Genomic DNA, 15,867 nt, shown 5'->3' with positions numbered 1-15,867 from the left:
TTGACTCCGGTTTAGTGGCTCTCAATGTACTTACACAAAATAACAACACTACAATCTTCAGAAAGATACACAAGTGATGTCTATATACAGGTGAAACCATGTCTGTGAACTGCAACTGAGATACAAACAGTGCAAGAATATAGTTAGTGGTTATTTACAGTATATACAGTAATGAATGAATGAATTTCTGTGAACAATACTTCTGTGCTGTTTTATTTATAAAGTGTTTCTTTATTATGACATTCAATGCTATTTATGCAGAAATTCTTATAATCCAAAACTATTTTCTCTCATGGGAAGCAATAAAAGTAACCTTGACCTTAACCTTGACATTGATGACACTGATCCACTATTTTAAGTCTATTTTTTTTAAATATTCTTTTTATAGTTAGTTTATTTAGTTATTGTATATAATTTAGCCTTTAACTGCATTTTTTACCTTTTTTACCTCATTGTTTTTGTATTTTGATTTGTGTCAGGTGGCTGTTGTAACATTTTAATTTCCCTTTTGGATTAATTAAGTATCTATCTATCTATCTATCTATCTATCTATCTATCTATCTATCTATCCATCCATCCATCCATCCATCTATCTATCTATCTATCTATCTATCTATCTATCTATCTATCTATCTATCTATCTATCTATCTATCTATCTATCTATCTATCTATCTATCTATCTATCTATCTTTAAATATTCAGTTTTGCAGAGTCAGAGAAATGATGATTCTTGAGACATTAGTCATTTTTGAGGTCATATAGCGGCAGCAGTGTTGTGTCAGCTTGAATTACAGTATATTGTAAGATCTCTCTTGTTTGTGCACTACTATTTACATACATGATGCTGACAGGATATCAAATATACTCGCTGACTAGTGATGGAAGATGAAATGCTACGAAAAAATGACTGAGGTTTCTGATTTCTGCTGGATGCTTGTTTGTACTGCTAATATGTTAATTTCTTTTGTAAAACTGAGACTTTGTCATTTGCAAACTTCACCGAAGGCATTTAAATTCTGTTAGAATTTACTTGTTGCTAGAAACTGACAATGTGGTTTAGTCTGTGTACTTTCAAAATAGTGAAATTGAACACTGAACAAGAAGAGGTGGAAAAAATGATTTTATAATGCTTTAATACAACTCTAAATGTCACATTTCAGTAACTTAAGCATCAAAAATTTCAACTTTTTCTCTGTCTGATATTAAGTATAGAGTTTGTACAGCTCTACACAAGCTGTTGTCATAATTACAATATTTTCTACAGGACTTGAAGGCACCACTGGAAAGTCAGAGAAATATCAAGCCAAGAAATCTGAGCCTCCTCTGTTCTCTGGCACAAACAGAGCACAACTACAGTGTGGGCTCACAGCTCCAACTCTGCAGCATGGAGCATGTGGTTAAAACTTGGAAGCAGAGTAACTCAGTTTTACTCGATAAGAGAGTGAAAGAAAAATGACGTTACGTCTTTGAGACAGCCAAACAGATATCCTTAATGCCAGTTTAAAGATACTGGGTTTAACCTTGAGTTACTGGACCACCAACTTTGTGCAGAACAAAGAGTCAAAGAGGAAATGGGACCTCCTCTTGTGCTTCCTAGAGGGTTTTTATGACTTTCTGGGCCTTGAATAATTTTTCATTCTTTCTGTGGTCTGAGAAGAGGCCAGGGAGGTTCAGAGGAGAAACTAGGGAGCATCTTTTTAAAAAACTGAGTCTGCATTTGAATAAAGATTCAGCCTGGTTCCACTGAGAGACTCTGCAGATCTCACGAAAGCCAAGAAATAATGTCGGACGTGAAGATGCAGCCTATTGACACTGTTTACTGCGCACTTATCAGAAGGGGCGAAAATCAACAGTCATATATCACAATTGTAATGAGTGTTTGGCTCACTGGAGGGCGTGCTCTCATTTCATTACATCAGTTAATAACCTCAGCTATGCAGCTTAATGGCTTATGTTCAGGTCCTCTGATATTTGTACAGTGATGTTGTTCAGCTGTTTTTTTTTAATGTCTAGTTTGTTTAAACTCCTGTGTGTTTATGGTCCAAGCTCCTTCATAGATACAACTTCTACATACAAATCCAAACAAATCTGCTAAAAGGCTTCCTCTGACCTAAATACTGAGTGTCCTTTTGAAAGTTTTTCAAGTTTTTGTACTTCCCTTTTTACAATAAAGGTCTCAACTAATGTTCAGCACAACTACGTACTTGCTTTTATGTGATGTTGTCTTTCTATCGTCTTTCTATCATCTTTTAATCCTTTTATCATCTCTCTATTGTTTTTCATTGTCGGACTTGTTACTGCTTTCTGTGTCATGTATCTTTGCTTTTGTGTTGTGCTGCCTTTGCTTTGTCTGTCAAAGCACTTTGTAAACTCTGTTTTTAAAGGTGCTATATAAATAAAGATATTATTATACATCTCTTAGCTTTATGTTTTCTCATTTTGTTCTGCTAAAATGTTCTTACCACTCATTTCTGCCACAGCACATTTATATAGTACTCAGGTTTGTGTTATCCTCGCATGCCGTGCATACCACAGCAAAGATGATCCCATGTATGGAACCTTCTTTTTTTTTTTTTTTTTTCATTTTTTAGAGGATGAGTTCGAAAGACATCTAACCTAAGCTGTTTCCGACAGGGGAGTTCAGGCCAGTGGCGAGCAGACGCCGGACAGCAAGAACAATCTCTGGTTAAAAATACGGTCCACATTCCCACATCTGGTTTTAATCAAAGCTTTATAGTCGAAATCTGACTTTTAAAACTCTAGTGTAGGGTTTTCTTACTAGAGACACATAGCACTGTCATTCAAGCAGTCATGCTGTTCATGTCCACTGGCTCACATACTGTATTCTGACCCAAAATATGTGTTATTCTCTGTGTTGAATTGTTTATTACTAACTTGGGTGAAGTGTGGTTGACAATTAATTACTTTACAACAACCATAAAGATAGACAGTTATCAACAACACCTTGTTGGATGTAAACCAAAGGTAGAAGTTTTACATAAAGGACAGCCAAAAGAAACATTTCTAGGGAGTATTTCGTTTTAAAAACTATATTTCTCCTCAGAATTTATTGCTCCCTTGCCTGTAATTTCCTGTAACAAGAGCTGTGTATTAGTTTAAAACTCAGAGGAAAAGCTTTTGTATTTACTTTTGTATATCTACTCTCTTAATATCTGTTGAGACTGATATAAATCTTCATAATGAAACCTCACCACATGCATCATAGTCTTAGAAAATAAGACAGAACACTTTTCTGAGAATATAAACGTTTTTCAGTTTGTCTTTTAATGCTTTAATGCTGCTATAATGTCTTATAATGAACGTTGATGGGTTGTCATAGATTCATTTAACATAAAATTTTGGTTAACATCGATTTCATTTTTTTTTTTTTTATTCAATGTTCATTTTTATTAAAAGAAGTAGCATAGGCTGATGCAACATACATCAGAATTTATAGCTTGAGTTGCTGTATTTGCGATTTCCAGATGGACCTTTGAACAAAAACAGAACATACAAATGTCACAGAGTACATCCATTGATCAATGAGCTCATCAGTGCAATAAAAATACCATAAAAACAGAGCAGAGCAACAGCAAAAAGTTCATGATTTATCCCTTTGTAAAAACAGAAAGGGAAATAACTAAAAGGCACCTACTTAACGTTGGAGTCTAATAATTATAATAAACGTTATTTGTAGACTATTTTTCTGAACAAAATTACAAACTACTTAAGAACATGAAGCCTAAACAGACAACTTCAATGATAGAGTTAAACAATACAAAATCAAACAAGGCTTCCTGCTGATTATCTTATCTGTTATCATGTCTCTTGAAGCTGATGTGGCATTATCAAGTGTGGCCTCAGTGACATAAAGCAGATGCAGATACTAGTGATTAAGTGTTTCATTTAATCAATATGATAAGATGCACACTCACATGCAGTCAGCAGAGAGACTATTGGACTTTGGTTTAGTTTGTCCAGGTGGCAAACAGAACAGCAAGGGTCAGCACTTTAATTCTCAAACATCCAATAATGCCTTGCCATTTTATCTTGTCCAATCAGAGTCACGTTACAACAGGGCTGCAGCACCGTACTGGACTATAAGAAGAGTGAGAGCCCAACAGGTAGGCACCATCCGGTCCAAATTCTCCTGCGGTACAGGTGAGTCTCACTCTGTTTGTCTCTTTTTCTTGTGGGTTTTTTTTAATGCGCTTCTTGAATGTAACTGTTTTTACTCAACTTGCACTGAAATTTAACCATGGGTCTGTAAAAGTTCTTTCTTATCAACCGATAACCTGTAGTCTTGACTCAATGTCCACTTACATACTTTTTCCAGAGCTTTCAGTCTCAGGAATTTAAAATGTAAAATGTACGTCAGTCTTCAGCCAGCGAGTGAAGGCAGCACATTGTGTTTAAATACTGTAATAACAAAATTACTCTTATACTGAACAGTTAAATTCTATGTGTATTTACGGAGGGCACTGAAGTCAAGTAATAGTACAGAAAAACACTTCAAAACAGCCTAATATACTGTTATTGGTATGATTTGCTTTTAAAAGACGAGTTCACAGGTTTTTAAGTCTGTCTTAAAACAGTCAGTTGCCCAAATGATAATTGAAATAGGTTTTTCTTGCCATAATCATTTCTCCTGTTCATACTGGACATTAGAAGATCCCTTCATAATGTATTTATAATGTAAGTGATGGGGGCCAAAGTCCACAGTCCTCCTTCTGTGTAAAAATGTATTTAAAAGTTTATTTGAAGCTAATATGAAGCTTCAGCCGTCCAAATTAGTCAAATAAAGTAGATATCTTTCAACATTACAGTCTTTTTAGTGCCAAAGTTCCTCTTTTTGTTACTATACTTCCTTCTGTTTGATTTTATTAGTAAATTACAAAATATCTTCTGAATTCTCTCTAAATTCACAAGAGATATATAACAATCATTTGAGTTTAGCAGCTTAAATCAAATTAAGTTTGCTGCTCTTGAATAAAAGCAATTAAACATCACCTGCTGTATGTTTGAGCATGAAGATACATTTGACCTTCACTTTTCCGAGCTTATATGTACAGGAGATGTTGACATGATTTCTCTGATAAGCCAGATAAAGTTTACAAGTTCAGGTATGTGGTTTGGACAAACACACAGTGACAAAAAATATTTGTTTTATTACTTCTTGGGAAAAAGGCCTGGCTGGCATTCATAGAAATGTGACACCTTTTATCAGTGAGTCATCGGGTTGAGTAACAGGAGTCCTTCCTCCGTCCAACATCTGAAAAACAAACATCATAAAGCTTCGTCATAGCTTGACTCACAGCATGTCGTGTTGGTTTAACACAGTTCAAATTGTATTTATTCACTGCTCTGCTGTCCCAAAACTGAATGTTTAAATCAAACTCATTACTATTATTATTAATAATATCATCCTGGACATTACAGAATAATTAAATAATGCTTTTTTTGGCAGGTCCTCTCCCAGTCAGCAGCCATGAAGTTCACCCTCATCGCCACCCTTGTCGTGCTCGCTCTGGCACAAGGTACGACCTTCACACAACCACTTTAAGTTCTCCAAATGTAAGCATTTTGTCTATTATGCTGTATATTACATACTTATTGACTTTTTTCTGTTTTGTTTTTTGAATCCCACAGGAAGCTTTGCCCAAGACATGCCCGATCTTGAGAAACTCGGTCAGTACTTCGAGGAGATGAAGACCAAAATGACCATGGAGCTGACTGAGATGATCCGCACCCAAGACCTGACCAGCCAGGCTCAGTGAGTAGTGAAGACTTTTTCTTGATTCCTCTCATCCACTCAGAAGGTTTAGTCATGACTCGTGTTCAGGATGATTAACGTCTACTCGCCACTGACCACGCTGGTCTGTTGTTGTTCCCACCAACCATCTCCCAGTAATCAAGTGAAGCAGCCACAGACCCACACAGAAAAACCTCTGTAAATACTACACAGCATCAGCACTGAATGCTTTTTAAAATGTAGTCAAGTACTGTAGTTATATGCACATTTGAGGTGCTGGTACTTGAGTATTTATATTTTATGCCACTTTATACTAATACTGCACTACATTTTACAGCTTTACTTACTAGTTATTACAGTATAAAGATATATATACAGTATAAAGTAATAATAATCAATAATTATTATAATTATTTTCTGCGTTATGCATACTTTTGATACTTTAATGTACATTTTGCTTATTATTCTTTCCACTAAGTGCCATTTTCAATTAGTTACCTGTTATGAAATATGAATATATTGCAGTCTTGCTACTTTTACTTTAAATCACCCCCATTTAAAAAACATGTTTTTCTACTTGTTACTTCAGTTTAATGTGTGAACTTCACTGTGCAGAATGAATGTTTGTTTCCACATTTATCTTCTGAAGGAGGAAAGTTTCTCACCTTAAATTTCACTTTAAGATCTGTACCAAGGATCAGGATCAGTGACATAACAACTAGTAGTGTGGGGCCAGTTGTGGTCCAGTATGCAATTTACATTTAAGTGTGATATAGAAACTTGAATATAAATGGAGAATGGACTTTTCTGTGAGACGTAGGAGACGTCTTGTGTCCAGCAGTTAAACTTAAAATTAATATTTGTATGTCCTAAAACATGTCTGGAGCATGTCTTTAAGTAAATTATCTGAATATTTTCTCCACCAGTGAGTAAATGTAGATGAGGGAAGGTGATACTGAAATTTATCTCCTCTTTTTCGTTGGTGTGTCCTGGATTCACTTTGACTATCAGTCTTTGAAAGCATCATAAAAACTTTCAGTAACCTGGAACACATGATAATAAAAAGAGACTGTACAGTAACGTGCAGGTCAGACTGGCGTGTTGTCAATTTGTACGAGGTGGTTCATCATGTTCTACCCTACAGGACCTTCCTGGAGGACAAGAAAACCCAGCTGGAGCCCCTGACCGCTCAGATCCAGGATCAGCTGAGGTCCGTCGCCACCACCGTCGAGGAGCAGATCAAGCCCCTGGCTGCCAGCGTGCAGGCCCAGGTCCAGCCCATGGTTCAGGACTTCCAGAGGCAGATGGAGGCCATCCTCCTGCGTCTGACCGAGCAGGCCAAGGCCATCGGCCAGTAAAACCGTTCGTCCTTCCGAACGATGCAAAATGTTTCCATCACCATCATCTCCGTAATGGAGTTAACGGACTTTGCATCTGACGGCTGGCCTGAAGGTGCAGGCAGAAGTACAACAGCCTAAGATGTGTTTCAGTGCTGGTTAACATGGATATTTATTATCTCTGCACCAAAGCACAAATAAAAACTTGAAACACAACTTTACAGTGTCAATTTCATTTCTTGTGTGTGTATTATGTGCATCATTTCATTTTGGACAAATTTAGAACATATTTAGTGTTATAACTGATGCCTCTGTGTCTGTTGAGGAGCCAGTTTGGTCTCATAAAGTTGTGTTTTTTCCTTACATGCAGTGGAGAAAAGTGTTTTTTAAAAAGGGAAATTATAATTCTTACCACAATCAAATTGGTATGAGAGTGATAGGAAAAATCTTGTCATTTCTCTACCAGCCAACAACAGACACATAGTTATTTTATAAGTTTTATTCAAGCAAGCAAAGGTCAAGGGAAATTTCACAATAGCAGGCTGTCCCTGTACTTTTACAGCCCAAACATTCAAACATTAAAAGGGATAAAATGGCAGAAAGGAATGCTTTCAATCGTATTTTGTCACAGAATTCTCCTCTAAAACCCCTCATAAATGGATCATTTTTTATTTTAACTTTTTCTCTTTTTTTGTGGGTTTTCTCTTTTTAACTCAGCAAACCAGGCCCGGTGTTTCTGTTCATTAAAAGCCTGGCTGGAGACTTGTTTCCATTGTTTTGTTTTTTTTTTTAATATATTATTTGACTTCTTTTTACTTTGTTTTGTGTATTTTCACTTTTTCACTGTTAAATTCTTTTTCTCCATCGGTGAAGCTAGTCACAAGGTTCCCCCTTCCTGCAAAAACAACATAAAAATATGATCAGTCATATGATTTTCTGCGCAATTTGCAAGCGATATAAAATTCACATTCCACCATCAACCAAAACCAGCACTTCTGCTCCGAAACACCAGCCTTATTGTAAACTGAGACCACAATCGGAAAGATGAGGGATGTGAATGAGTTTGCTGCACAAGTTGACTGTGGCGTTCAAAAGTACAAAGAAAGGTCATCATGAAGATCTCTACTGTGAGCTCAACACTGTCTTCTCCTTGTTAAAGCAGCTCTAAAGAACTAGTCATACCTTGGATTCAGACACTTGGGACACCAGCTGAATTTGTCACAGTCTTCTGGGCGGCCTCCTTGGCCTGGTGGGCCTGAAGCACAGCCACCGCCTCATCCACCTACAAAGAAAATAGTTCAATGTTAGCCACACTACCACCTTTCCGGTCTTAAAAATAAATCACATCCTTTACATTCACATCCTCCGCTGTTGATGATAGAAATGTTTTTCCTCTCTCTGTTCTTTTTATATGAAGTCCTGGTGAACTCTTCAGAGAAAACCGAGGGGACTTTGTCAATATTAATGTACTCAGGTACTGACCTTCGAGCGGAGAGACTCGGGGGACTCCAGCATGTGGAGCAACTCTGAGTTGTCAATCTCCAGCAGCATGCCGGTGATCTTCCCTGCCAGGCTCGGGTGCATGTTCTGGATCAGTGGAAACAGACGCTCACCTAGCGGATGGACAGAAACAGATGTTTTATGAGAGGATGTTATTAACACTCCCAAAAGGTCAAATGCTAAAACTATATTTGCTGGGTAAATCAAGCATTTAAATACCCAATGTCATATACAGTATACGCAAGGTACAGTTGATAGTTGTGTTATCACTCCCACCAGAAAAAGTCTCAAGTTGAAATGCTATTGTCAACACAGTGAATGTGGTAACGCAGAGCTGTTGCTGAACCTTACCCAGCATCTGCTTCTGTTCCTGTGGTGGAGCTGCGGCCAGCATGGAAGCAGTCAGAGGCTCTTGTCCCTGAACATGGACAGCAGGCTGAGAGAGAGGAAACAATAAAAGAAAAGTCATTGTCAAAACTTTTTTTCCCCCCCCAGATGAGGTCAGCATGTTTTGGCTGAACAGATGTGTGACACTCCTACCTGCTGCATGTTGACCTGTGGCTGAGTGTTCATGTGCTGCTGGGGGTTGCGGACTCCTGCGGCATATTTGTACTGAGGGACTCCGCGCACTGGAGCGGCTGCGGCGGCGGCTGCGGAGGCTGGTCGGGGGCCCATAGTCTGAGCAGCTGCAAGATGAGACAACAGTAGGACAGAAACATCAAGACACATAAGTAGCAGTCACACAGTTTGACTGTATTTTCTGTGAACTTAGACTGACTATTAATTGTGTGAAGATGACTGACCGACACGCTGGGTGGACATCATGCGGGGCACCTGGGAGGCGGGCCGCATGGCACCGAAGGTCTGAGGGCGTGGTGCTGAGGGACGCATGGCACCTGGCATGTTCTGGAAGTCTGTGCACACACACACACACAAACATAACAGTTTCATGTATAAACAAGTTGTTTCCACTGTGTCTTAATGTGCTTTTAAAAGTAAATATTGAATTAAATCAGTTAAAGTAAATATTTGAGAGAGGTGAGATACTCACGTTGTGGCCGCACACCTCCTGTGGTCCAGCGTGGGCTCGGGCGGAGCTGAGCCATCTGGCCAGCAGCTGGGTAGTAAGCAGCACGGTTCTGGGCCTGAGGAATGGCTGCCATGAAGTAGCCAGAGGGCGGCGCTGGCTGGTAAGGATTGATGACAGGGTTCGGTACTGCACGCACACTGGCCATACGCTGCATGTACTGGTTGGTCAGGTGGGCTTGACGCTCTTCCTTTCTCTGGGCCAGGGCCACATACAATGGCTTGGTGGCTACAATGCGTCCATTCATTTCTGTCACCGCTTTGGTGGCCTCTTCTGGTGACGAGAAGCAGACGAAGCCAAAGCCTTTGCTGCGCCCGCCTTCCATCATCACCTGAGCGAGAGAGAGTCAAATGACTGAATGAATTAATTAAATGAATTAATAATACTACAAGTACTATAGTGCAGAGTATATATACAGCTAAAGAGCATCAGTACCAGTAAATGAATGCAGTTTATTAGCCATTTATTAATTAATTACAGTAAGGTAAGTAAACAGTTGAGGTACTACCTTCGCACTGGTTATGGTGCCGAATGGCGAGAACTCCTTTCTCAGGCGTTCATCGTCAATTCCATCATCAAGGTTCTTCACGTACAAATTGACACCCTGAAAATAAATAAAAAGACAAAAGTAATGTAAACTTCTGGGTTTTCATTTGAAAATATCACATAAAAATGTCCCTTTATTGTTCATTTAATGGATTTGTCTGTAGTACATATTTATCCCCAGACTCCATGGTGAAGAAATGTGAGGCCCATGAACTACAGAGTCACTGTTGCAGCCATTTTGGCCAGTGCAACCTACTAAGGAGGGAGCACTGAATTTGACAAAGCTGCATTCATTCAATATGCCTGACCAGACGTTGCTCATTAGACTGAGAGTGATCAGGAACTTTGTGAAAAGGGTAGTCAAACTATAATGTTTCACTACAAGGCACTGCAGCCTAAAAACAGCACAAGACTTCTGAACTGTCAATATACTGTAAGTTGTAGTATTTTGATATTGTACTATGTTGTATTATTATTATTATTATTTGTGGAGTTTTTGTGAATTTGTGCTAGAATGGACCTGGTAGCGAGTCATGCGGTCTTGTTTCATTTGCTCAAATTTGCGCTTGAGCTCTGTCTGTCGCTCCACCTTCTTCTGGGCACGGCCGACATAGATCAGCTTACCGTTCATCTCCTTCCCATTCATCTCATCCACTGCCTGTAAAAAAAACAAAAAAACAACAAAAGTAAGCTCAGAGGCAGGAAATGGTGGACATTTCCCTGTGGTCACTGGTAAATGATTAGATCTTGCTGGTTCAGCCTTCACCTTCTGAGCGTCCTCGTGCCTCTCAAAGCTGACAAAACCGAAGCCTCGAGACTTTCCGCTGTCATCTGTCATGACACGGATACTCATGGCGTTTCCTAGGCAACAGAGAGATATATCCTTGAGTGAATATATTTTGCAGCATAATGTTTTACTTCAGAGGATCAAATCACTATATAAACAAGCACAGGTGCAGATTGAGAATCGGGTCATTTGAAAGAAATATTGAAATACAGAAACCCAGACTGACCGTATTTACTGAAGAGTTCCCGCAGCTTCTCATCATCCATGTCATCACCAAAGTTTTTAATGTAGACATTTGTAAACTCCTTGGCTCGGGCACCCAGCTCAGCCTCGCGCTCTTTGCGAGATTTGAAGCGACCCACAAATCTGCATTGAAATGGACATTAAGCAAAATTTTATCATTATACCTAAACTGCAAATAAAAGAAAAACTAAAAAAATGTTTTTGCTCATCACAACTTTGTTTATCATAACTGGAAAACCAATTGTTAATTAATTAATTCATACTGTGGAATAAATTAGTTATGCACACAATAAGATGATCTTAAATTGCAACAGATGATCATTTCAAAGTGACTGAATCTGCTGAAAGTATCATTGCAAAATTATTTGAACAAGGACAATCAGTCATTTGAGTTTTTTTTTTTAATTTCACAGATTAGTAGCACTTCAACAATTTAAAGCCATTTAAAACATTCACTTACACTTTTCGGTCATTGAGCAGCATGCCATTCATTTTCTCAATGGCTCGCTCGGCTGCTTCTTGAGTCTCAAAATGCACAAAGCCGTAGCCCTTAGAGCCATTCTCGTCACAAACCACCTTAGAGGAAAGAAAACCCATGCTGCACTTAAACCACACACACACACACATACACATGCAGCAGCAGTACAGAAACCTGAACTGTGTGTTAGATCATGTTTTTGTTACTTTGGTTGGGACTGTGCTTCAGTTAAAAATCCAAAACCCCATTTCTGCCCATGAATATAATCTGTTTCAGAATTGCTCTGTAACACACTGTAGTTTAAGGTTGATATTCCTAATTTAATTTGAACACAAATTAATTGTTTGGTTTAAGGGCACAAATCCTTCTTCTGTAGTAGGGACCTTCCCCCCCCACCCTTCCCCCAAAATCCTTCCACTTATTTGTACATTCCCACGTTTATTCCAGATGTAATGTCTGCAGCAACAAAGCCAATCTCTGATCTGTTACTTATTTCATCTAGTGTCTTTGTTAGTTGGGGAGCAGGTCTTGCACATCTCTATAGTTCAAACGATAGGAAGACATTTACAAGGCACACGTATGCAAATTATGCCTACACTCACAATGCAATACTCCACCTCAACAGTAGCCTCTTTTACACAGTTTGTTCAAGGCAGCACCATTATTCCGCCTCACCGTCCGGTGTAAAATGTATGAACACGGAATGAGGCGGCATTGCTTTTCCACCATTAAGCCGGCAGCGGAGGTAGTCACATTGTCAGATCAACGTCTTTGTGAAAGGGGCAGACGGCATGGTGGGACGACACACATTATGCTGACGCTGTTGTGTTACATGTCACGCCTCTAATTCCAGAGCGCCGGCATGCTATCTAATAATCACACACTGGGGCGGCATTATGCCAGCTTTGTTTGGTTCAGTGTAAAAAAGCAAAGCCGGCATGCTGACGGGTCTTCTTTACGGCAATATTGCAGAGTCTCTGTCTAAAAGGGGCTACTGATGGCTGAGGTGAGATAAAACAAGGTGGAGATGACCACAAGTCTTTTACCTTGCATGACAGGATGTTGCCAAAAGCAGAGAAAGTGTCGTACAGGGCCTTGTTGTCGATGGACTTGTCAAGGTTCTTGATGAAGATATTTCCCACGCCGCTCTTTCTCAGTGAGGGATCCCGCTGTGACCACATGATGCGCACAGGCCGCCCCTTGATCACGTCAAAGTTCATGGTGTCCAGAGCGCGCTCGGCTGAGTGGAGGAAAACAGGAGCAGGGGTTAGGGTTATTTATTTAAGTTAAAGTGCTGTTTGGTGGATTATACATCTATTGTGTGTGTGTGAGTGTGTGTGTGTGAGCTGTTGATAAGACAGCAGTGTTAAAGGTGGGGTCATTAGTCTTCAGGGGGTTTCTAGTGTTAGAGGGCTGATGGGAAACTGAACTGGATCTTCAGGTTTTCCCCCCAGGCCATTTCTAATGAAAAAGAAGATCCACTGTCCATGCTGTCGTGGTGGTTAAGCATATTTACATCTGTTAGTCCTCCAGGTGTCAATTTTCTTTCATCTCTTTGCTCCTGGGCAGTTTGACAGTAGGTGATACTGCATTATCTACTTCCCCTGGTCTTAAGTTTCTAAAGAGGACCTTCTAGTCAAAAGTACCGATTCAGACCAACAATTTGAGCACTTTACAATAGGGCCTTTCATAGTGGCAGTTTTATGAAGCTAAAACATCATTGTACTATAGATAAATTGGAGATAACCTTACTTTAAATGTATTACCTAGGGCAACATTATACACTTTTTTCATTACCAATTAATCAGGTAATTATTTTCCTTCACAAGTGAGTCGATAAAATGTCAGAAAATGTCCATCACAAATTCCCAGAATCAAAGTTGATGATTCATATCTCTTGTTTTTCTTATAACATACCCAAATTATTAAGTTTACTACCATAGAGGACTAAGACAACTATAAAATATTAATATTTGTATATGTGAGACAATAGAAATGTGTCCCCCATTAGAGATTTTGCCATACTGTTTAAACCATGGAAGCTATCTCTTTAATATCTCTGGTAATGTTAGGCCACCATTGCTTTATGGTATTACTGGATTTCTGTACATCAATGCGATGAAGTTTTTTCATTAAGCTCCCTTGATAAAAGACATTAACCCAGACCCTGCCTAGTAATATTTCATAAACCATTTCTGAATTGAGTTTTGGGAAATGTTATCATGTTATATACCAATACCACCCCTTATAACGGACATATAAGAGGCTATTAGTGGGAAAGCCTCAACAGAATATATCTCAGTAAAAACACTGACACACACCCAAAGCAAAATGCAGACCTGTGCTCTTATCACTGGAATGCAGAACATTTTTTTTTTTTTTTGCAGAGGGTGGAATATGTGGCTTCTGGGGTTTGGAAACCTGACACATACAATCAATAACTGACAAGTTATTTCCTAACAGTAAAGGAAATAAATTGATGTTCATGTCACAACAAAGCTGACTGGTAAACACTCTGGGGAGGGGGGGCGTTTAATTTAACTTTTTTGACAATACTTGGCTAGGCTGAACAGTTGGGGTGTTGTCTTGACAGAGCAGAGATAAAGATGCATTGAGTATTGAGTGTCCACTGCTACATTACTGGGGTGGGCAGGGCTGGGCTGGGCGGACGTGGTGCTTTTTCAGCTAACGCTACGCCACCGCTGGGAGGTTCAAATGAGGAGACCCTACCGACAATATGTCGGCCGCAGTCACGTGTAGTGGAAAAAGGCTAACTCACACTTGTTGTCACCGACTGTCATTTTAATGTAGACATGTGTTTTTTTTATCCTTTAAAGCCGGTATTTTCACAAAATTACTTACCGTCCGCTGGCTGTTGGAAGTTGACATAGGCGTATCCAAGGGAACGCCGGGTGATCATGTCCCTACAGACCCGGATCGACAAGATAGCTCCGGCTGGGCTGAATTTCTCGTACAGCATGGCCTCGGTCACATCTTGATGCAGGTCTCCGACGTACAGGGAGGCCATGGGGTAACTGGGAGCACTGGGGTTCATTTTTCGTCGGCTGTGGAGGCTAGCAAAGTACTGGGACGACGCTGAATGTTCTCAACGAAAAAAAGTTTTCTACTGCTGTACAAACGCTGGGTTCTCTAACGGCCGCTGGCGTCACGTCAGCTCGGGGCAGAATGCTGATGTTAAACGTTAGCAACCGTTGGGCTTGTCAGTTACAATGATTTCGGCAATAATTTAGAGGATGACTATATTAAAATGACACAATGTCGACTTCTAGTGTGATTAAAACTGTCATTCAAATGTGACAACGCAAAGATAAAAGAAAAACTGACGTTACTTGGCCTCGCTTCAGAACCGGTAAAACACGTCGACTGAAAATGTGTCGTTGAATTTAACGTTAGGCAGCCCGTTCTTGTACGTTACCCGTCCAGTCCTCGAATGTCTACTCCAGCTTCACCGACTTGTTACAAAAAAGAAAAAAATGATTTTTTGGTTTTTTATATATTTTGAAATTTTTTTTGTATTTTTATTTTTTTATAGAATGTGTGCCGAGCGAGCTCAGGAGCACACGCGCACTCACACAGCACTAACAGCCGGGGTTGAGGGGGAGGAAGCATCGGGAGGCTGTGGTATATATACTAGTGGGCGCGTCACCGAAATGGACCAATCATCTTCGAGGATAGTTGAAAAAACGTCAACAAAGGGGCGTTAACCACCACTGTACCCCATGATGATGAAATCCTGTAAGAACGTATTGTTAAAGCCTGAAATTGACTTACTGTATTGACAACAATACTAAATTGTTTAGCGGTGCTGTACGGGAACGACTTGGATTAGTCATGTATAGCGTTGGTTAGCGTCTTCATGTCTGTTAGCATGAGCCAATAATCAGACAACCATCCAAACTACTATATAGCCTACAGTGCTGTCATGGGCTTGTCATGCCTTGACATTTACTGTAACACGTGTGACATTTCTCATTTGATGAGGGTAGGGCCATTCAGCAGTATTGCATCACATACAAAGACAGCACTCATTGAATTTTCCCATATTTTTTCAAAGTGTAATGCTTAGCCTTTATGTTGATTAACTCTAAAGGGCCTCATCAGCTGCTATCATAGAG

The 15,867-nt window shown here is 39.6% G+C and overlaps 2 protein-coding genes and 1 non-coding gene across 3 annotated transcripts; 1 reads left to right on the top strand and 2 right to left on the bottom strand.

Annotated features, from left to right (window-relative positions):
* The first annotated feature begins 4,121 nt into the window (after positions 1–4,121).
* LOC121913379 (type-4 ice-structuring protein LS-12-like) lies at positions 4,122–7,306 on the top strand. Its single transcript, XM_042436089.1, has 4 exons — positions 4,122–4,162; positions 5,469–5,538; positions 5,651–5,774; positions 6,898–7,306. The coding sequence occupies exons 2-4, from the start codon at positions 5,490–5,492 to the stop codon at positions 7,109–7,111; spliced, it is 387 nt and encodes a 128-aa protein (XP_042292023.1). The 5' UTR covers positions 4,122–4,162; positions 5,469–5,489; the 3' UTR covers positions 7,112–7,306.
* Positions 7,307–7,574: 268 nt separating this feature from the next.
* Positions 7,575–15,359, bottom strand: LOC121913378 (polyadenylate-binding protein 1A-like). The gene is made up of 14 exons (XM_042436088.1): positions 14,594–15,359; positions 12,778–12,971; positions 11,714–11,829; positions 11,237–11,376; positions 10,990–11,084; positions 10,744–10,881; positions 10,186–10,281; positions 9,642–10,008; positions 9,394–9,504; positions 9,131–9,276; positions 8,942–9,026; positions 8,573–8,703; positions 8,273–8,372; positions 7,575–7,985 (listed from the first exon to the last, which is right to left on the bottom strand). The coding sequence occupies exons 1-13, from the start codon at positions 14,784–14,786 to the stop codon at positions 8,280–8,282; spliced, it is 1,905 nt and encodes a 634-aa protein (XP_042292022.1). The 5' UTR covers positions 14,787–15,359; the 3' UTR covers positions 7,575–7,985; positions 8,273–8,279.
* Positions 10,376–10,512, bottom strand: LOC121913857. The gene has a single exon (XR_006100387.1). It is a non-coding gene; the product is annotated as a small nucleolar RNA SNORA5 (small nucleolar RNA).
* Positions 15,360–15,867: the final 508 nt, after the last annotated feature.

The sequence above is a fragment of the Thunnus maccoyii genome, chromosome 15 (assembly GCF_910596095.1).
Source record: "Thunnus maccoyii chromosome 15, fThuMac1.1, whole genome shotgun sequence".
Classification (NCBI taxonomy): domain Eukaryota; kingdom Metazoa; phylum Chordata; class Actinopteri; order Scombriformes; family Scombridae; genus Thunnus; species Thunnus maccoyii.
The sequence above is the reverse complement of the archived record's forward strand: the minus strand, read 5'-3'. Positions and strand labels throughout refer to the sequence as shown.

Coding starts and splice junctions, on each gene's coding strand:
- LOC121913379 (XM_042436089.1), top strand. CDS start 5,490: ATGAAGTTCACCCTCATCGCCACCCTTGTCGTGCTCGCTCTGGCACAA. Junction 5,539..5,650: donor CGTGCTCGCTCTGGCACAAG/GTACGACCTTCA, acceptor TGAATCCCACAG/GAAGCTTTGCCCAAGACATG. Junction 5,775..6,897: donor GACCTGACCAGCCAGGCTCA/GTGAGTAGTGAA, acceptor TCTACCCTACAG/GACCTTCCTGGAGGACAAGA.
- LOC121913378 (XM_042436088.1), bottom strand. CDS start 14,786: ATGAACCCCAGTGCTCCCAGTTACCCCATGGCCTCCCTGTACGTCGGA. Junction 10,009..10,185: donor GCACCATAACCAGTGCGAAG/GTAGTACCTCAA, acceptor TCTCTCGCTCAG/GTGATGATGGAAGGCGGGCG. Junction 8,704..8,941: donor GGAACAGAAGCAGATGCTGG/GTAAGGTTCAGC, acceptor TCCATCCGCTAG/GTGAGCGTCTGTTTCCACTG.